This window comes from Mustelus asterias, chromosome 15, assembly GCF_964213995.1.
Source record: "Mustelus asterias chromosome 15, sMusAst1.hap1.1, whole genome shotgun sequence".
Lineage (NCBI taxonomy): Eukaryota > Metazoa > Chordata > Chondrichthyes > Carcharhiniformes > Triakidae > Mustelus > Mustelus asterias.
The window spans coordinates 14,076,463-14,099,633 of NC_135815.1; the positions used below are offsets into that span (position 1 = coordinate 14,076,463).

The window sequence follows — 23,171 nt, forward strand, 5'->3', positions numbered from 1 at the left end:
GGAGGCCCTTCAAAGGATCAAGCCTGACACAATACTTTTGGAAAGGCCTTTAGCCACTAGGATTTCAATCTGCAACTATGATGGCACAAAGCCAGTGTTTCACTTACTGTTATATTCTTAGTGCTCCCCCCCCACCCCCCGCCACCCCCAACCCACCAGCACACCCCCCCCCCCACAACTTTCTGAATCCTATTTATCTCTCGGGCAACAGTTCTCCACATTTGCAACTTTTGGAGGTTCCTACCTGTTCTCGGAGTTCAAATTCTCGTATCATTTTTGTTTTATATTCCCTGGATTCCTTCTCGACCTCTTCCTTTCCCATTTTGATTTGGTTCAGCTGATAGCGTAATTCACCAGATTCCTAAAGGTTAAAGAGTCAATTGTTCATCTGTGAATTCCATTCATTTCTCAATGTTCATTACAACCATTTACACTAACAAAATGGCCCCATACTGCCACCCAGAGGAAAATAATGGGAACTTCCTAAATTTTACATAATCAGATATCCATAACTCGCAGGCGTAATCGCATCTTTTAGATTAATTTCGCATTCAGTTACCAAGCACTTGTGACTCTACTGGATCTTAACTAAATCCCATCTGTAAGTTGAGTCATCCAACAGGAACCTTATTCAAAGGTATCTGACTTGTGTAAATACCGATCATAATGCTCTGGTATTATAGAATGAAAAACTGTAAAAGATCAGGCATATAACTATAGAAAATCGATAGAAATAGTCAGATGGTCAGGCAGCATCTGTGGAGAAGGAAATAGAGTTTTTGGGCTGTAGTTTACACGGCATAGGGTTCCCGGTCACCCTACTTTCAGCTTAGGCCTGCCCCACAGGCATTTTTGAACATTTTTTCCTGAGATGTGGACTTCACCCACAAGGCTGGCATTTGTCGCTCTTGAATGGAGAGGATTGGTAGGCCATTTCAGACAGCAGTTAAGAGTCAACCATATTGCTGTGGATCTGGAGTCACATGTAGGCCATGCCATGCGTGGATGGTAGATTTCCTTCCTTAAAAGATATTACTGAACCAAATGGGTTTTTACAACAATCAGTGATAGTTTCATGCTCACCACTAAGGTGCTTTAAATTCCAGACACTTGTCCCTCCCTTACACTGAACCATGTTTCTTGTCTTATAGGATCAACAGCTGATGAGGCAGGGCCATCAGGAGTCAGCCCCCACCCCCACCACCTCGGAGGAATACTCTGTAGAAAGTATTGACCAGACATCACCTGCACCATCCACCAGTGCAGAGACTTGCACCTCGGTGGGCGGAATTAGAAGTCAGGCTTCAGGGTCCCTATCTGGTTAGCACCACGCACGCAGCTGCTGATGCACATCAGGTGGAGATGGGAACCTCCAAGAGATTGGGCAAGTGGAGGTCCGCTAGATCCCAGGAAACAACTGGCCCCTAGCCAGATGCTGAGCCACTGGAAAAGGCTGTCCCAAAGCTGTTGGAGATGCACCATGGCAGTGGTTGACTTGCTCTTTTGCACCCTGGAGGTTAGTGCTAAGCCATACTTACCTCTTCAATCACCCTCGCAATCCATGGCACTTGGACCACTCTTCAAGGGATCAGTAGTAATTTGCTCCTGTGTGACGTCCCTTTGAGGGATGGGAACATTCTGGGAGGTGGGATGATCACATGTCAAACTCGCTAATGAGACTGAAAATAAGTCAATCTCATGCTAATCAGCCCCGCGCCCTTTCTGGGAGCGATCCGGTTTGCACCAGCAGAAAGGAACTGGAAATCGTTTGGTGCCAGGACAAAACCCGCACACAATTTTCCTAAATTAGCGGGATCTTCGCTCGGCACAACAGGTTCACTGAGTATTTCCAACATTTTGACAAATCATAGACAAATCACAGAAATCATAGAATCCTGACAGTCCAGGAAGAGGCCATTCGGCCCGTCGAGCCTTCACCGACAACAATCCCATCCTGGTCCTGTCCCTGTATTCCCTCTGCTAATTTCCCTGACACTAAGGGGCAACTGAGCATGGCCAAATCCACCTAACCTGCACATCTTTCGGACTGTGGTAGGAAACCAGAGCACCCAGAGGAAACCCACGCAGAGACAGGGAGAATGTGCAAACTCCACACAGACAGTGACCCCAAGGCTAGAATCGAACCCGAGTCCCTGGCACTGTGAGGCAGCAGTGCTAACCACTCTGCCACCCGTGCCGCCCCAATAATATAAATGTCTATAAATTTTCTATTTTTATTTTAGATTCCCAGATTCTGCAGTATTTGCTTCTGTAGAAAAATCAGGCTGACTTGTGTTTCAATGCGGCAAATTTGTTTGTTGTTCAGTAGTATATGAAACAAATATGTACTTTCTTGAAATCAAAACCACAAAGTACCAAGATCGATGTGTGCATATTAGGTACACAAGGATGAAACATTATACACAATTATATTTGCATCCACAACCGTATGATATATGATCTACACACACCTACATTATTTGGATGCATGCATGTATATTTTGTGAATTTTCTATCACACTTATTTGCTGTAACACTTTTCCTGGCATACTTTCTTGATAGCATCCCTATTGTTAAAAATACAATGCATCCTTCAGCTCATTATCAGTAACACCGGAGGAAAAAAATCTGCTCATACAAGTTTTCAACTGCATTTATCACACATCATGTAAAACACTAATATCACTAGTGCCACTTTTTTTTTAAATATAGTGGCAATAAATAAACAGAACTCTCATGCACACCTTGAGATAATCATGCTTCCCACCAAAGATAGGAGCAGAGCAGTTATAAATCTTCAATTTGTCATTGGCCTTTAACTGGCCACTAGTTGTGCCCATTCAGATTGTTTTTTAATTCATTCATGGGACTGGCTGGACATCGCTGGCTGGTCAGCATTTATTGCCCATTCCTAGTTTCCCTTGATCAGAGGGCAGTCAAGCACATTGCTGTGGCTCTGGAGTCACATGTAGGCCAGACCAGATAAGGACAGCAGATTTCCTTCCCTAAAGGACGTTAGTGAACCAGATGGGTTTTTCCGACAATCGGCAATGGTTTCGTGGTCATCAGTAGATTCTTAATTCCAGATTTTAAAAATTGAATTCAAATTCCACCATCTGCCGTGGCGGGATTCGAACCCGGGTTCCCAGAACATCAGCTGAGTTTATGGATTAATAGTCCAGTGATAATACCACTCGGCATCGCCTACCCTTAAGACTACCTCTTAATGAGCGGAAAAAAAAAGACCTCTAAATTTCACATTTCCATGTAAGCAAGGCCAAATTGTTTTGAATGTAGGGCAGCACAGAAAACGAGTCATCTGGATGAGGGAACAGGCATATCATTTGATCTTTCCAATTCTGGTAAACTGAAATCAGGCTGAGCAGTTGGGCCAATATCTTGATTTCATCCCAATTATCAATCTTGAAATTAACAGAAGCTTTGGAAATTTAAAAGTGACATTTTGAATACTTTTCTAAGATATTTCTGTAGTACCAACAAAGAGGTTGCAAAAGCAAAATGATGCAGATGCTTGAAATCTGTAATAAAATATAAAAGGCTCAAAATACTCAGAGGGGTGAAATTTCCCATTCCGCCCACCATGGGAATGGTAGCGGGCGAGGGGTGGACCATGGAAAGGTCCGTTGACCCTGAGCGGGACGTTCCAGTTTTGGGGCGAGCACGGCTGGAAAATCCCACCCAGGATGTCTGGCAGCGTCAATGGAGAAAGAAAAACATAATCGATGTCCTTTCATCAGATTTGCCAAAGGGCTGTAAGTTATTTTAAAAAGCACAGTGACAGCTGAGGTCTCTGACTTTCAGAGGACTGCTAGAGGCCAGGCCCCCGCTTGCTGAGCCCCATGTAGATGATAAACCTCTGGATCCGACCATAGGGACATTTGAAGATGCAAAGACAGGCAGAGGAACATCAGGCAGTGATGCCTGAGACCATGCGCAGACTGGACCGAAGGCTGGAGGAGTCCGTACATGTTCTGTCTGCTTTCTTGGCTCTGGCATGCGAGTGCTTGGCTGCCTTCATGGAAACTGCAGCAGCCACCTTTCAGACCCAGGTCCAGCAGAACACGCATTCGTTGCAGGATATGCACTAGGACCTGCATTCCATTCCTCTAGCCAAATGTGCAGTGCTAGGTGAGAGGCAGCTTGACCTTTATCCTCAAGGAGTCACGTAGATGCCATCATGCACCCACTGGGTGGAGGAATTCAGCAAGGCATCCCAGGGGCTTTATCCCAGGACACTCCAAGGGTTTCCTGCACTCAACCTCCACATTGCCAATGCCCCCATCGCCTCCAGTAGGTCAGGCCAAGGAGGGTAGACCACCATCTGTGCAGGAAACCTTAGCAAGCCAGGGCCCTCTGGCCTCAGACCATGAGAAGATGCTCACCAAAGTCCACACAGCCAATAAGGCATAGCAGTCAGCAGGCTGCCTCCACTTCAGTTGTGGATGTTGGGGCTGTGCTTAGGCATAGTGTTAGGAAAAGAAAGATAAAGAAACCTTTAGGGAACAAAGGTGGTACAGGTGTATAATCCCTGTAAATATCAATTACAATTGTAAATGTATGTATAATTGCACCAGGTTTATGCTTGCTGCATTTTCTTAAGCTGCTAGTTGTTGAAATGATTATGTGCAATTAAGGGCATTGCACTTCATTCCCGAGCACCCACAGATGATGTGGTCTACTCAATCACCATTTGTTGTCTCATATCATTTGTTGTGCAAGGTATAAGGATCCTGAACTGTGTAGGAGGCACTCTTGGGTATCACTGTTGAATCTGAGGTCCTGATACGAATCTGGCCATCCAGGAAATACAGTAACTTTGACCCATGTAGTTATCACATCATTTGCAATTTTCCCTCAGCCCTGATCATAGAATCCCTTCAGAGCAGAAGAAGCCATTCAACCATTGAGTCTGCACCGACTCTCTGACAACAGCATCTTACCCAGGCTCAACCCCCCCACCCCCACCTTATCCCTGTAACCCCACATATTTACCCTGTTAATGCCCCTAACCAACATATCTTGGGACACTAACGGGCAATTTAGCATGGCCAATCCACCTAACCTGCACATTTTTGGACTGTGGGAGGAAACCGGAACACTCGGAGGAAACCCGAGCAGACAAAGGGAGAATGTGCAAACTCCACATAGACAGTGACCCAAGGATGGAATTGAACCCGGGTCCCTGGAGCTGTGAGGCAACAGTGCTAACCACTGTGATCAATTCAGCCAATGAGAAGGCATGCATCATGCATCGGTCTCCATTTGGAGCTCCACTTCCCTTGTTCATTCTGAATGTCCCTGCACTGGTCAAGAGAAGATGGCCTTCAGTTCTGAAGTATTTTGTCAAGTTTAAACAATTTAGAAAACAAACACAATGCATCTACTTCTGAACTGAGCTTCCTGTGAAAAACCGGATGTCTCTTTTATTCCTTTCCCTCCAAATTAAAGATACATCCAGGACTTGGATTTTGGCACACTCTACTGGCAGGTTTTTTATACAGCACTTCTTTGTAACTAAAATGTTCTTTTACAAAAGCATTAACTTTAGACACAAACATCACAAGTTCAAGCTTCACTGCTGCTCCAAACGTTGCTGGAATGACATTGCAATCAGACGCATGAATTACGGAGGAATGCTGCTGTCTTGGGGCTTTTACATGAAGTGATGAGAATGCACCAGAATATGGTTCTCCAGTTGACTGGTGATTATGAGGGTGCTCCTTTAGTTGGCCCACTAAGCACACCACTAACTCCACCAACACTGAAGGCTCCCCTTCCATTGCGAGTCCTGGTTCTCATCGTGGAACTGTGTTGTGACATTGCAATAAAACGGCCAGCATCTATATTGACAAAAGTCCAGCACCTTCTATCTTCTCCCTGACACCCACCAAGTTCCCCCATCCTCCTTCACCAAAACTTCATCTCCCTTTAATTGGCTTTGCACTTCCCTGTTACCCTTGACCTGAAAAAACCTCAAGTCTTCATCTCGGCTCTCCCACTGAGCCGCTAACCATCCAAGTGTAGATGCCCAGTCTGACCCTGAGCCCCTTTGTCCTTGCGGCCACTGTTTTTATTGGTTTTTCAAAAGAGATAAGGAGCAGATAAACAAAGTGCAATACAGCAAAATGATGCCATTCCCCATCCCAGTAAACAAACAAACATAAAGGCAGCATGGTAGCACAGTGGTTAGCACTGCTGCTTCACAGCTCCAGAGACCTGGGTTTGATTCCCGGCTTGGGTCACTGTCTGGTGTGGAGTTTGCACATTCTCCCCGTGTCTGAGTGGGTTTCCTCCGGGTGCTCCGGTTTCCTCACACAGTCCAAAGATGTGCGGGTTAGGTTGATTGGCCATGCTAAAAAAAAATTGCCCTTGGTGTCCTGAGATGCGTAGGTTAGAGGGATTAGTGGGTAAATATGTAGGGATATGAAGATAAGGCCTGGGTGGGATTGTGGTCAGTGCAGACTCGATGGGCCGAATGGCCTCTTTCTGTACTGTAGGGTTTTTATGATTCTATGAAATGATGCAAAAAAAATACAGTTAACAGTAATTAACTCTTTAAAGAAAGAGACAAAAAGTTGCCATCTACGAAAAAAAATCTCAGTGGATCTTCTTACGGCATACTTAATCATCTCCAAATATAGAAAAGACATTAAGTCCACCAACTAGGATGAAGCAGTGGATGGCTTGGGGGACCTCCAGTTTAATAGAATCCACCTGCAGGCAAATGAAGCAAATGCAATGATGTCTGCCTTTATCTTAGCGAAACTGGCCATTTCAGATCAGATTCCAAATATGGCTATCAAAGGACAAGGCTGTAAGTCAATATCTAGAGTTTTGGACAGAATGTCAAAGAAGGAAGACCAAAAACTGCCAGCTTCGGGCACAACCAGAACACGTGGGTATTGTCTGCAGGGACGAGTGAGTACCCGTCACAGTTGTTTTTTTTCATTGGAAAAAAGACACTAATTCTGGCTTTGGTAAAGTGGATTCTGTGCAAAACTTTAAATTGAATTAACCTTAACCAGGGCATTGGGGAGACCACACCTGGGGGAACTCTCTTTCTCAGAAGGCAGTGCAAGAACAGTGTTTTAACTCTTTTCTTATTTAAATATCTATACAGACTCTTACTATTCACATTTATATAACTGGCTAGCTTTTCCTGTACTCTAGTTTTTCCTTCTTGGTCAATCGTTTTGTCATTTTTGAAGTTCTTTATGTTCTTTCCAATCTTCTGACCTGCCAATGTCTTTGCACAAATGTATAATCTTTCTTTAAGTTTAATACTGTATTTAACCTTTTAGTTAACCACAGATGATGGACCTTTCCCTTGCAAGTTTTCTTTCTCATTGGAATGTGTTTTTTCTATGTATTCTGAAACATCCCTTTAAAAGTCTGCCACTGAGCATCTATTGATCTATCACTTAAACATATTTGCCAGTTCACTTTAGCTAGCTCTGCTTTCATTACTTCATTGTTGCCCTTATTTAAGTTTAAAATACAAGTCTTAGATGCAGTCTTCCTCCTTCAAACTGAAATGTAAAATTCAATTGGGGCAGCATGGCGGCACAGTGGTTAGTACTGCTGCCTCACAGCACCAGGCTTAGGTCACTATCTGAGTACGGTTTGCACATTCTCCCTGTGTCTGGGTGGGTTTCCTCCAGGTGCTCCGGTTTCCTCCCAAAGATGTGCAGGATAGATGAATTGGCCACGCTAAATTGCCCCTTAGTGTCAGGGGGACTAGCTAGGGTAAATGCATGGGGTTATAGGGATAGGGCCTGGGTGGGATTGTGGTTGGTGCAGACTCAATAGGCCGAATGGCCTCCTTCTGCACTAGGATTCTATGATCTATATGTCAATCATATTATGATCGCTGCTATCTAGGGATGCCTTCACTATGAGGTTATTAATTAATGCTATTGCATTGCAGAATAGCAGGTTCTAGTATAACTGGCCCTCTGGTTGGCTTCAGATTGTGCTGTTCTAATAAACTATCCTGAAAACATCTATGAACTCCACATCTACGTTACCTTTACCCATCTGGTTTTTCCAATCTATATGTAGATTGAAATCCCTCATGATTATCGCAGTACCTTTCTAACAAGTTCCCATTTTTGTTTATACTCTCAACTACAGTACCATGTAGTTACACTTAGGGGGCCTGTGTACCACTCTCACAAGTGAATTCTTGCCATTATCATTTCTCATCTCAACCCAAATTCCTTCTACATCCTGGCTTTCTGAACTTAGGTCATCTGTCTCTAATGTGCTAATACCATTTTTAAATAACAAAGCCACTCTTCCACCTATTCTCAACTTCCTAAATGTCACATACCCTTCAATATTCAGTTCCCAATCTATGTCATCCCGTATCCATGTCTCTATAATGGCTATTAGATCGTACTTATTAATTTCTATTGTGCTATCAGTTCTTCCTCTTTGTTTTGAATGCTGCGTGCACTCAGATACGGAGCCTTAAGTTTTAGCCTTTTATTATTTTTGTACTATCTGGCCTTATCTGCTGATTTACTCTTAGACTTGTACTCTCTGACCCTTCCTGTCGCAATGTTTATAAGTTCCCATATTGGCACTTACCTTTCTTGCCTTGTCTTTAATCTTATGTATACCACATCTGTCAAAATTTGATCCCTGTCCTCACTACTTAGTTTAAAACTTTCTCAGACCTCCACCCCTCAGATCCTGCCCTCGAGATCTGCCGTCCAAAAGGATTGGCCAGTAGCTCTAGCAGTCCCAGCAGCACCAGAACTCAGGAGCTGGTGAGACTGCAAGTAGGCCCTGGGATGAAGAGAAGATGGCCTTTGGAGCAAGATAAGTCTGGAGTAACCTTGTTGCAGTTCTGGAAGTAATCAGCTTGTTTGTAGTTTGGAACTATAGCAGCAGGCTATTGGGAACTAAAGGTATTTTCTGTTGCTTTAAGCCACTGCACAGAAGTCACAGGGAGGCCTATACTTGAGCTGTGAAATTCAGAGTTGTGGGGTTGGTAAAAAAAATGGAGGGTCACTTATCCAAAAGGTGGTGGAAGGACCCCATGAAATCTTGTACCTTGGAGAATAGCTGGAACACGGAAGAGAAATCAGGGTGAATTCCAGGGAGCAGCAATATACCTTTGGCTTGGTTCCAGAGATGAATATGACTGAACATTCAAGAATTTAAAAATAAGGGAACTCTTGAGAAATCAAAAGTAGAACCAAGTTTATAGGATAAGTCTCTGCAAACTATAGCATTGACTTAGCAAGTGCTTGCTTTGTTTCATTTCTCTTTTATAGGTACAATAATATTTGTTTGTTAAAAAAAAACTTGAAATCTTGTGTAGTTCTCTTCAGTTATTTGCTGTATTCTCTCATTTCTTTTTTAAACGTTATTGGAAAGAGGGGTAACGGACATTCATCATTTCTTTTTCTCAAACTCATTTATTCAGTAAAGGTAAAGTCGCCATAGTCCCAGATAACCATAGGCACTGATTGGCGGTGATTTAACCTGAGGATCACCACATCTCAGGAGAGGGGCAAGATTGAGAAGGTGGGGCCTTCATGAATAACCTCAGCCGGTATGGTAATTGAACCGCATTGGCATTGGCATTAAGCTATTGGCATTGCTTAACCAGCTGTCCAGCCACCTGAGCTAAACCAAAAAATGTTTATTCAGTACAAGGCTTCTAATTACCTAGCCAAAATTAATCAACAGTTGGACTGCTAAAAAGAGGGAAACTGATCAAATCATATCCAGGGTTCTGGTTGTAATAGTTCAGAGTGATTGCAAATTAAAAACTTCTTTAAAGTTCATCCTAATAATAATAAATATGGAGTTGAGTGAAAAGGAGTACCCAAACTGTGAAATGTATTTTAATTAATTCTTGAAATGAAGTTTGCATAGGAACATTCAAACAAATGAACACATGGATTAGGAGCAGGAGTAGGTTATTCAGCCCCTTAAGCTTTCTCTGCCATTTAATAAGATCATGGCTGATCTGCTTGGGGGCCTCAACTCTACTTTCCTTTCTACACTCTATATCGTTTAACTTTTTTGTCAGTCTGTTTAACTGAGTCATAAAAATATTCAATGGTCCTGCCTCTAATACTCTCTGGGGAATTGAGTTCCACAGCCTCATAAGCCCCTGTGAGGGAAAAACTTCTCCTCATCTCCAGCTTAAATGGGAGGCCCCTTATTTTTAAACTGTGTTCCCTAGTTCGGTCTCTCCCAAAAAGGAGAAACATCATTTGAGTATCTAGCCTGCCAAGCCCCCTCTGGGTCTTATTTGTTTCAAAAAGATCACCTCTCATTCTTCTAAACTCCAATGGATACAGGCCCAATCTTTCCTCATAGGATCTTCCCTCATTACAGGAATCAGTCGAGTGAACCTTGCTCTGACTAGCTTTTTATGCAATTATGTCCTTTCTTAAGAAAGATCAAGCTGTCCACACTACTTCATGTGGGGTCACCAATACCCTATACAACTGTAGCAAGACATCCTTACTTTTATATTCCATTACCCGATAGATAACCAACATTCCATTTGCCTTCCTAATCACTTGCTGTATCTGCATACTAACTTTTCCTGATTCTTGCACCAGGACATCCAGATCCTTCTGTACCTCAGGATTCTGCAATCTCACCATTTATATGCTTTTTAAATTCCTTCTACCAAAGCGGACAAGTTCACGTTTTCCTACAGTATACTCCATCTGCCAATTTTTTGCCCACTCACCTAGCCTATCTATTTCCCTTATGCCTTCTTCCTTATAAACTTACTTTCCTACCCATTTTTGTGTCATCAACAAATTTAGCCATCATGCTTTTGCTCTCATCATCCAAGTTATTAATATAGATTGTAAATAGTTGAAGACCCAGCACAATCCCTGTGGCACTCAATGACATCTTGCCAACATAAAAATTACCCATTTATGCCTACTCCCTATTGCCCCTTAGCTAACCAATCCTCCATCCAAAAATCCTTTGTTTCTGATGAACAATTCAAACACAACTGAATTAATATTAATTATAACAAAGCTTCCACGTTGAGGCAAACCAGTTGCAAATGTACAAGAAACTGACTCAAGAGTCAGGCCAATGAATTGTGTTCACTAAGGCAATTAAAGGAAAACAATTTCTTGGAGGTAGTCTTACTCCACTTGGAATTTGCATGCAAGTCAGTGGTTTTCAAACTTTTTTGGTTGAAGGACCTCTTCTCAAATGGGATTCCTAATCATAGAATTCCCATCCATTATATTAAATAATATCAGAATAGGAAAGTGTTGTGTTATGGTGGGATTCTATGAATTGACACAGGAAACTCAGATACAGATCATTTATTTGTCCAACACATGCAGGGAGATCATTACCTCAGAGGGACCTCTGGAGCAGCACTCTACCAGATCACAGATTACTATCATAACTATACACTGAAAGGCACATACACAAAATATTACTTAAACTCTAATCTTGTCTGCTTTTATGTTTACATTAAACAGATATCTCTAGTTCCAGGTGGTACATAGTTCACGAAGCAGTTCATGAAGCAGGGTGTCTCCGAGCTGGGCATTATCTGTCCTTCCCTCTGGATTAGCCTTGGTAAATTGTCCCTTAGTGTCTCAACATGTGTAGGGTGATTAAATATGTGGGGTTACGGGGATAGGGCCTGGGTAAGATGAGAGGAGAGAGTCGGTGCAGAATCGATGGGCCGAATGGCCTCCTTCTGCACTGTAGGATTCTATGATTCTATGTTCCCAGAGGTTGCACCTAATTTCTGACTCAGTGGGGGCGATTCTCCCAAAAAAATTCTAAGTGTCAAATTGGAGTAAATCCCACTGTTTTTTTCAGCGGGAGTTTCATGATAAATAGTCTTGGTGTAGTGATCCTCCTCCTACATTTTGAGTGTGTGCAAATAAATTAACCCTTTTGAGGTCATCCTATCTTGAGTTTGGGGGTTATTGAAAAAAAAACATGGATTGCACCAAAATGGAAGGGTTGGGAAATATGCCTTTGTTTCCACAAAGGGAAACAATTCAGAACACCTTTCTGTTTATGGACAGGACAAGTTGGTGCTGTTTAAATCAACCGCCTCTTGTCCATAACAACATAAATTTATCATATGAAACATGTGATGGAGGCAGTTCAATTCAAGGACCTCTAAAATTTCCATGAACCTCTAGTTCGAGAACCATTGCTGTAGCGAGCTATTAAACATTATAAAATGAAGTTTCAATGTTTTTAATGTTAAATGCCAATTTATAATCCCGCCCACTCTAAAATTAGTCATCTTGAATACTAAAAGAATGAACTTGCATTTATATAAAACTTGTTATTGTTCTTGGGCCACCCTAAGGCGTGGTGTAGCTAATTTGTTGTTTTTGAGTGGAAATCACTATTGTTTTACAAGCAAATAAGGCAGCAAATTTGTGCACCACAGAATCCCCCAGATAGAAATTAGATAAATAGCTAGTTAAGTCTATTTTTGGCAGCATTAGGTTTGATGGATCAATGTTGGCCAAAATTACATGAAAGCTCTTTAAAGAAATGTTGTGGTTCTTAATTATGCACTGAAACAGACAGTCTGGGCCTCATTTTACACAGTGCTGAAAAAGTTCTGAATGTGATGCTGTCTGAAAAAATCCAGTCTAAATGCTGCACATTCTCAGTGTCAGCCTCCACTTTGTACTCAAGTTTTGGAAGTGTTTGAATCCATAACCCCTGAGTCAGAGCAGGAGATTAATTGGAGATTTTGTGAAATAAAATATTATATTCCAGATTCAAACCAATGCAATGGAGAACAAAAAAAAGATTTTTCCTTTACTGATAACATGTATTGTTATTAGAGTTTAAATATGGTGAATTCAGATGCACAATATGATGTTGCAGCAATCAACCCTCATATCAGCCCTCATAAGAACCAATCAGCCCTCATAAGAACAGGATATGGCGCTAGACTCATTGATCAACAGTTCCAACGCGCCACAGCGAAAAACCGCACCGACCTCCTCAGAAGACAAACACGGGACACAGTGGACAGAGTACCCTTCGTTGTCCAGTACTTCCCCGGAGCGGAGAAGCTACGGCATCTCCTCCGGAGCCTTCAACATGTCATTGATGAAGACGAACATCTCGCCAAGGCCATCCCCACACCCCCACTTCTTGCCTTCAAACAACCGCACAACCTCAAACAGACCATTGTCCGCAGCAAACTACCCAGCCTTCAGGAGAACAGTGACCAAGACACCACACAACCCTGCCACAGCAACCTCTGCAAGACGTGCCGGATCATCAACACAGATGCCATCATCTCACGTGAGAACACCATCCACCAGGTACACGGTACATACTCTTGCAACTCGGCCAACGTTGTCTACCTGATACGCTGCAAGAAAGGATGTCCCGAGGCATGGTACATTGGGGAAACTATGCAGACGCTGCGACAACGGATGAATGAACACCGCTCGACAATCACCAGGCAAGACTGTTCTCTTCCTGTTGGGGAGCACTTCAGCGGTCACGGGCATTCGGCCTCTGATATTCGGGTAAGCGTTCTCCAAGGCGGCCTTCGCGACACACGACAGCGCAGAGTCGCGGAGCAGAAACTGATAGCCAGGTTCCGCACACACAAGGACGGCCTCAACCGGGATATTGGGTTTATGTCACACTATTTCACATAAATATTTCTGCTTTTTTCCTCCTGAGTCTTTATCATGCGATCCTAGAATCAGAATTTATGTCACACTATTTGTAACTCCCACAGTTGCGTGGACCTGCAGAGTTTCACTGGCTGTCTTGTCTGGAGACAATACACATCTTTTTAGCCTGTCTTGATGCTCTCTCCACTCACATTGTTTTGTTTCTTAAAGACTGGATTAGTTGTAAGTATTCGCATTCCAACCATTATTCATGTAAATTGAGTCTGTGTCTTATAAGTTCTGTTTGTGAACAGAATTCCCACTCACCTGAAGAAGGGGCTCAGAGCCTCGAAAGCTTGTGTGGCTTTTGCTACCAAATAAACCTGTTGGACTTTAACCTGGTGTTGTTAAACTTCTTACTGTGTTTACCCCAGTCCAACGCCGGCATCTCCACATCATGACTACCATAGACACCGCAAACTGCCGGCTCCAAGTGGAGAGGATCGCCAAGAAGATCGCGCATATCGACACAGACATCAAGTTTCTACAAAGATGCAAGAAAGCAGACAAGATACCGAAAGGACTACAGATCACGAACCCACTCAGGTCAACCTATAACACAGACTACGCTGAGAGACTTTGCCGTCGCACCTCTCTCACCCTCCTCAACCACCTCATACACCAACTCTACAGCAAACGCCGCAGCCTGGAAACCAAGATCGAATCCATATTCTCAACTTGCGCTCAGGACGCAGACCAGCTGCGAAACTCTGCCAAGCAGACGAGACAAAGGAACTACACCATCTACATGCACACCAAGAACAGGAAACTTGAGAAACTCGGCATCACCACCAGCAGCAACCAAGCCTCCCCCGGTACCACAGTAGGAAACAGTCCCACTGCAGGGAAGTCCATTGTCAACTTGTCCGACTACACACTTCAACCAGATGAAATCGAAGTTCTCAGCCGAGGGCTTAATTTTTGCCCCACCACCAAAATAGACCCCATCAGTCTCGCAGCAGACACAGAGGAATTCATCAGGCGAATGAGGCTGAGGGAGTTCTTCCACAAACCCCAAGAGGCCAACAACGAACACAATGAGACAGCCAATGAACTGGAACAGCCGACAGAGAGATCCGCAGTGCATCCGAAGAGGAAAGAGTCGAATTGGACTCCTCCGGAAGGCCGCTGCCCTCGACTTGACATGTATGCCCAAGCCGTCAGGAGGTGCGTCAACACCAAATTCATCAGCCGCACTCACAAGACAGCCCCGAACATCACCCAAGCACAACGTAACGCCATCCACGCTCTCAAGACCAACCGCAACATTGTCATCAAACCAGCAGACAAAGGAGGGGCCATCGTCATACTGAACAGAACGGATTACTGCAAAGAAGTGTACCGACAACTCAACAACGAGGAACACTACAGACAGTTACCTGCAGATCCGACCAAAGAACACACCCGTCAACTCAACACTCTGATCAAGACCTTTGATCCGGACCTTCAGAACACCCTCCGTGCTCTCATCCCACGTACTCCCCGCGTTGGAGATCTCTACTGCCTCCCGAAGATACACAAGGCAAACACACCCGGCCGTCCCATCGTATCGGGCAATGGGACCCTGTGCGAGAACCTCTCCAGCTATGTCGAGGGCATCCTGAAACCCATTGTACAAAGAACCCCCAGCTTTTGTCGCGACACGACGGACTTCCTACAGAAACTCGGCACACATGGAGCAGTTGAACCAGGAGCGCTCCTCGTCACAATGGATGTCTCAGCACTCTACACCAGCATCCCCCATGACGATGGCATTGCTGCAACGGCCTCAGTGCTCAGCGCCAACAACTGCCAGTTTCCAGATGCAATTTTACATCTCATCCGCTTCATCCTGGACCACAATATCTTCACCTTCAACAACCAGTTCTTCATCCAGACACACGGAACAGCCATGGGGACCAAATTTGCACCTCAATATGCCAACATCTTCATGCACAGGTTCGAACAAGACTTCTTCACCGCACGGGACCTTCAACCGATGCTATACACTAGATACATCGATGACATTTTCTTCCTTTGGACTCATGGTGAACAATCACTGAAACAACTCTATGATGACATCAACAAGTTCCATCCCACCATCAGGCTCACCATAGACTACTCTCCGGAATCGGTTGCATTCTTGGACACGCGCATCTCCATTAAGGACGGTCACCTCAGCACCTCACTGTACCGCAAGCCCACGGATAACCTCACGATGCTCCACTTCTCCAGCTTCCACCCTAAACACGTTAAAGAAGCCATCCCCTACGGACAAGCCCTCCGTATACACAGGATCTGCTCGGATGAGGAGGATCGCAACAGACACCTCCAGACGCTGAAAGATGCCCTCATAAGAACAGGATATGGCGCTAGACTCATTGATCAACAGTTCCAACGCGCCACAGCGAAAAACCGCACCGACCTCCTCAGAAGACAAACACGGGACACAGTGGACAGAGTACCCTTCGTTGTCCAGTACTTCCCCGGAGCGGAGAAGCTACGGCATCTCCTCCGGAGCCTTCAACATGTCATTGATGAAGACGAACATCTCGCCAAGGCCATCCCCACACCCCCACTTCTTGCCTTCAAACAACCGCACAACCTCAAACAGACCATTGTCCGCAGCAAACTACCCAGCCTTCAGGAGAACAGTGACCAAGACACCACACAACCCTGCCACAGCAACCTCTGCAAGACGTGCCGGATCATCGACACAGATGCCATCATCTCACGTGAGAACACCATCCACCAGGTACACGGTACATACTCTTGCAACTCGGCCAACGTTGTCTACCTGATACGCTGCAAGAAAGGATGTCCCGAGGCATGGTACATTGGGGAAACTATGCAGACGCTGCGACAACGGATGAATGAACACCGCTCGACAATCACCAGGCAAGACTGTTCTCTTCCTGTTGGGGAGCACTTCAGCGGTCACGGGCATTCGGCCTCTGATATTCGGGTAAGCGTTCTCCAAGGCGGCCTTCGCGACACACGACAGCGCAGAGTCGCGGAGCAGAAACTGATAGCCAGGTTCCGCACACACAAGGACGGCCTCAACCGGGATATTGGGTTTATGTCACACTATTTCACATAAATATTTCTGCTTTTTTCCTCCTGAGTCTTTATCATGCGATCCTAGAATCAGAATTTATGTCACACTATTTGTAACTCCCACAGTTGCGTGGACCTGCAGAGTTTCACTGGCTGTCTTGTCTGGAGACAATACACATCTTTTTAGCCTGTCTTGATGCTCTCTCCACTCACATTGTTTTGTTTCTTAAAGACTGGATTAGTTGTAAGTATTCGCATTCCAACCATTATTCATGTAAATTGAGTCTGTGTCTTATAAGTTCTGTTTGTGAACAGAATTCCCACTCACCTGAAGAAGGGGCTCAGAGCCTCGAAAGCTTGTGTGGCTTTTGCTACCAAATAAACCTGTTGGACTTTAACCTGGTGTTGTTAAACTTCTTACTGTGTTTACCCCAGTCCAACGCCGGCATCTCCACATCATGGCAGCAATCATGAACAGGGAGTCATGGTTACTCTGCCCACTCTCAGTGCTGTGTGCTGGGGGACAAAGGCAGGTTACACTTCTATACACTAATGTGGATTGAAAAGGTGTTACTCATCAGCCTTCAACAGACACAGATTAAATGTTTTTTTTCACTTAAAAAGTGGTGACAGGGCAGTCAGCTCCTTTGAATCAATCGTTTAAATTTTAAGATGCTATTCATTTGCCAACAGAGTTTTAAAAGTGTTGGTTAAAATATGAGTTATGTATCAGTAGCAGTTGTATTGCAGCCAAAGCAAAGCGAAATGAGGGAAGCCACATCTTGGAGACCTTGCCTGCTCAATGCTAACATTCATTGGCAGCTTTGTGATTTTATTCTGGCATGTGAGCAAAAATCTTGGAGCATTTTATAAACAGCATAATGCACATCAATCATCTTAATCCTTTTCTTGAAAACAATATCCTCTTGCAGTGATCTTGGTCATCCTACATTTACTACATAGAATGAGATTTCCTTAATATTTATGAAGATTAAAGAACAAAAGGAACTTATAAAGAACAAAACTCGTGCCAGCTGTCAGAGAAGGGAGCCTATCAGACCACCATTTGAATCTGAGTCAGCAGGTTCAGTGGCTTGATTGCCAGTGGTCTTATACAATGAGCTGCCCACAGTACTGCCCTCCATGTAAATGTACTCTTTCTTCCCGATGGTTATGCTCACAGCAGCGTGGGGGTGGGAGTTACATTATTCGTCAATGAAGGAATTTATCAATGAAGCTGATGAATTCAAATATAATTATGTGTACAAAAATCAAAAGGGTTGCACAGCAGGGATGTAAAAGTGTGCAGTATCCAAATGGAAAGAGTTTTTGAAAAAAATAAAGCAGAATTTGAAAGATAGCTGCAGTCGCAGGGGGAGCAATTCAACTCGCACTGGAAGTTGGGACAAAATGGTCACTGCAATCTGAAGGCATGCTCTAACATTCCAGATGCATTGGGTGATGCAAACCTGGGCTTGCAGCAGTCCATTGTAAATTGTGGAGCCAGGAAGAGCACCCCTGTTCCTTCTAGTTCCCCTCCATTGGCACAGATTTGCCGCCAGCAGCGAAGTGATAGTGCTCATTACTGAGCTCAAAGAAAGCTGCCCACATAGATTTAGCGATCCCTGCAGCATGAATTTCACCTTTCCCAACATTAATTTGATTCTGGCAACAACTACAGGGATTCTCCAGAATCTACCAACTGATGTATGAGAAATCATAAGCAAAACTCGTTTGCCCTTACCATTCATTTTTAAATCCAGTAAAAATAATGCAGCAATGTACAACAACTGGAGATACAAAATTATCTATTCAGACTGAGTATGCACCATATCTGCAATGGTGATTACTTCCTTATGCTGACATTGATTTAACACTGATTTTTTTTGGCAATCATATCCATATGTCTGGGTTATCATTGGATGTTGCCATTAGAAATGTATTTCCTTAATTACAACCTCATTTGGAACTTCATAATTTTTTTAAAAGATCTCCCTCCAGAAATCACTATATTAGGATGGCCAAAACGGAATGTGTAGAGAATATACTTATTTCTCTTTCCCCTTTCACACTTCTTTCAGGTATTACAGCTCCAATGAAATATGATCCCACCCAATCTTCCTTGAATTTCCTGTGTTGTTAAAAACGAACCATAAATGATTTGAAATGCGGGTTTTTTTTTTGGACAGAAACAAGTGCCACACAATGTACATGCATAACAAGGTGAAATAACATATACTAATGTTATTTCCCTGTGAACATCATTCTGCATGTCGTGTTACTCTGAAAGCTGAATCGAAATAGATGTATCCTCTCCCAAAATGTTACCTGACAACCATGTTTTATGCATTTCTAGAACAGCGACAGGTAAAAGTAACAGCTACAGAATTCTGCTGGTTTGTGTCACACCTTATAAACACTACACTGCTTAGTATTTATTGCATGAACAAAATTAAAAGTCAAAACAATATTAAACATATAAACAAATGAAAACAATTTAAAAAAATATTTGCTTGGTCAATTATAAAATGGTACGGATCTCACATGAGCGCAAGAGTAAAACCAGACTATGAATCCCTCAAGATTATTATAGCGCAGGGCTCTCCAGGAGAACTGTTGTACAATATAGAAAACCCAAGCAATTTTCTCAAGTTTTACACAACTTTGAATTCTTCTGAAAATTCTGGCTATTATTTGGTTACAAGACTGGAAGTAACTGTGTGCAATAAGAGTCCACAATTAAAACATGCAATTGAAGGGATCCAGTCACTTATGCAAAATAAATATGAACAACAAATTACACCAGTTCTTTTTACTATGATCTAGTACCTTCCAGTCAATGCTCGCTGCCTGCGAACAATAGTTCTTACTTAAGAAATATTAAATCAGCTGCTCATCCCACTCTCACCACATTCAAAGTGTTTGCTGCATATTAATGACTGGGCAAAGTTGAATTATCGAATTAAAAGAGCATTTGCTCTGCACTGCAGCATTTCTGTCAAGATCATCCTGCTCATCGGTAGACGATTGGTCTCTGAAAATCTACTTAAATGTCAAATGCAGTGGCTGGATTTTTTCCCTACAAAGCAACATGCAAAACGGGTCAAGTGGCATGCAAGCAAGCTCAAAGCACTCATTTGCTGAAATGCAGTAAAGCTTCTTTTGCCTTCTCTGTGGTCTGTAAGGTATTGGCCCCCTAGTGGTTGCTGTCAGAGAGAACATTAAACATCCAAATCACATTAAACCAGTTTCGGGGGCACATTGCTTGTCATAATAGAGAGAGTTTTGTAATATTTCTGTAAAGCATTCACATTTATTTGTTAGGGAATATAATAAAAGTTATAGTAGGCACGAAAGCTTTTATTACTGGTGAAAAATTTACGATGTGGAGATGCCGGTGTGGTTTTTCGCTGTGGCGCGTCGGAACTGTCGATCGATGAGTCAAGCGCCATATCCTGTTCTTATGAGGGCATCTTTCAGCGTCTGGAGAAGGATCGCAACAGACACCTCCAGACGCTGAAAGATGCCCTCATAAGAACAGGATATGGCGCTCGACTCATCGATCGACAGTTCCGACGCGCCACAGCAAAAAATTTACTCCACAGCAAATGAAGACACAAGGTCATTAATCACTGGAGGTAAACCATTGTGGCTGGAATTCATTAAAATATTATCAGCGCACCTTAAAGGCAGTGTAAGTTGTGTTTCAACACAGCTTAATATAGCTATAATGACCTATTTATGATACAATACTCCATCTACCTTGCCATACAGTTTATTGGAAAAAATTGGAAGGCTTTGATATATTTGCTGCGGCACAGTGGCTAGCACTGCTGCCTCACAACGTCAGGGACCCAGGTTCGATTTCCGTTTGCATATCCTCCCCATGTCTGCATGGGTTTCCTCTGTGTGCTCTGGTTTCCTCCCGCAGTCCAAAAGACGTGCTGGTTAGGTGCTTTGGCCATGCTAAATTCTCACTCAATGTACCCGAATAGGCACCAGAGTGTGGCAACTAGGGGATTTTCACAGTGACTTCACTGCAGTGTTAATGTAAGCCTGCTTGTGACACAAATAAATAAACTTAAAAGATATTTATCACTATAAAAAGAGAGAAAATTTGAATTTTTAAAATATGAAGAAAGTGCTTCTCATCTTTAAATTTAATTTATTGCTTCTAACCTAGTCAACTCTAGAGTGGCCAGATAGTCAGTGAAAAGGGTTCTAACTATTTTCAACTATAACCTGGAGATGACACAACTGTAGAGAAAATGATACATTATTATTCATCCTTCAGGCAGGCTTCACAGTACATTCAGTCACCTCAAGGCTTGTTACTCAGACAAACAAAAAGCATCAGTCATGAATGTGGCCCAGAATACACCAAAGACAAAAGGCATAGTACTGATATCATCAGAAAACACAAAAGAAATCATATCTGCTCATCACTTCTCAAAATGCAATTGTCAGTTCAAGACGAAAAATGTGAAGTGCATAATTACAATGTGCTAACTACAAAGCAGGAACAATGAAAAGCAATTGGGAGGAGGGGAAAAGTTATTTGGAGAATGAATATTTCAAAAGTGATCGAGAATATTTTAATCAAAACTAAATTTTCAAAGTTTCGTGACAGTTTTAACTCACTGAAGTGTTGTAGTGTTTGATGCTTTGGTGGGTGCATGTGTGGTCAGCGACATTCCAAAGTATTTAAGATGGTCAGTTATCATTTGTGGCACAAAGTGAAAATATGGTTTCCAACCTAATTACTGGCATGAGATCAGTATTTGAAGAAAGGTAGCAAATTGGAATTGAGCTCTGATGAAAACCATGACCTGAAACATTAACTTGAGCGGCACGGTAGCACAGTGGTTAGCACTGCTGCTTCACAGCACCAGGGACCTGGGTTCGATTCCCGGCTTGGGTCACTGTCTATGTGGAATTTGCATGTTGTCTACGTGGGTTTCCTCCGGTTTCCTCCCACATTCCGAAAGACGTGCTCGTTAGGTGCATTGACCTGAACAGGCGCCGGACTGTGGCGACCAGGAATTTCAGAGTAACTTCATTGCAGTGTTAATGTCAGCCCTTACTTGTGACTAATAAATAAACTAACTTAGTTTCTGAAACATTAACTTTGTTTCTCTCTTCACATTCAGTTATCAGTGTGATAAAATAAGTAACAAATTTCAATGGTTTTATTTTAAAAATAAACCCAGAATGTTTCTCTTCTCTGCTAAATGCACCATCACCACTCATTCTCTCCCTCAATTGCAACTCGCTGAGTCCAGTAAGAATCTTAACTGCTTTAACCCTGAAAATATCCACAAGCTTTCAACTGGTATCTTGATAGAGATATTAGAAATGTCCTCATTTCTTTTGGATTAGAGAAAATCAGGCATGATTCATGCTTCTGATTTCTAACCAGCAACTCCTGCAGAAGAGCTTGGGCGAGGACAGGATTGGATATAACTATGACATATGGTTTGAAAGGAAATGCGACGGCAGGAATTAAAAACTTGATTGTTTAAAAGGAAACAGAGGGGATGAATAGCCATTGCTTGGATTGGAAGCAGTGAAGAAAATGCTGGGTCCACTTTCATTCTAGAATTATTTGGACTTGGGTATATGGAACACTAAAGTTAGTCAAATGAACAGACTAATGTCAGGTGCAATTTGATGAGGATTAGGTGTGCAATGATAGGATTTGGGAGAAGAAAGAAAGAATGGTAGTGGACAGATGGATAAAGCAATGAAGAAGGGAAAATAGAATTTTGGATTTGATAATAGGCCATTGAATATAAAAGTGGAATCATAATAAGAATTTATACAAAACATTGATTAAGCTACTACTGTGTGCTATTTTGAGGCACATAATTAAATTTAACTGCTCTCCCAGTTTCTCTGTATCCTTTAGCTTACTCTAATTAAAATCAGGCTGGTCCAACCCCCAGCCCATGGGCCAGATCTGTCCCCCCAACCCTCTGTAAGAGGCCCATGGAGCCACTGTGTAAACTACGGGTAGATTCAATGAATTCTGAATGGAGCTGCTCCTATTTGGGAGAGAAACAGTCTTTGTTTGGAGGACCATAGAGCAGTGGGAAGATAAGTCACTTCTCTTTGTTTCCACAGTTTTGGCTGTGCTCTCTTTCTCATACCCACTCGCCAGCCCACAAAGAGAGCAGGACCTTCTCAAAGGCAATTAGAATTGGGCAACGAATGCTAGTCTAGCCAGCGAAGCCCACATCTCTTGAATGATCAAAAATAGGCCAGGTGGAGACAAGGACTATACAGAGTCACAACAACAGCATCCACCTGCCAATCCAGGACAGCTGGAATCCTAGACAGAAAGAGTAAGGAAGCTTGTCTCTTCACAGCATCCTGAATACCTCCTTGGCAGCAAGGTGACCAAGCTTCCTGGGCCTCGGTACGCAGTGACTG

At 43.1% G+C, this 23,171-nt stretch overlaps 1 protein-coding gene across 6 annotated transcripts in view; it reads right to left on the bottom strand.

The window, feature by feature from the left end:
- Positions 1-23,171, bottom strand: part of sdccag8 (SHH signaling and ciliogenesis regulator sdccag8) — a 317,675-nt gene that overhangs the window by 236,941 nt on the left and 57,563 nt on the right. For all 6 annotated transcript variants that reach the window (XM_078229523.1, XM_078229526.1, XM_078229528.1 and 3 more), the window contains one exon: positions 245-361. In XM_078229523.1, coding sequence (XP_078085649.1) covers positions 245-361 — 117 coding nt within the window. The remainder of the gene's footprint in view (positions 1-244; positions 362-23,171) is intronic.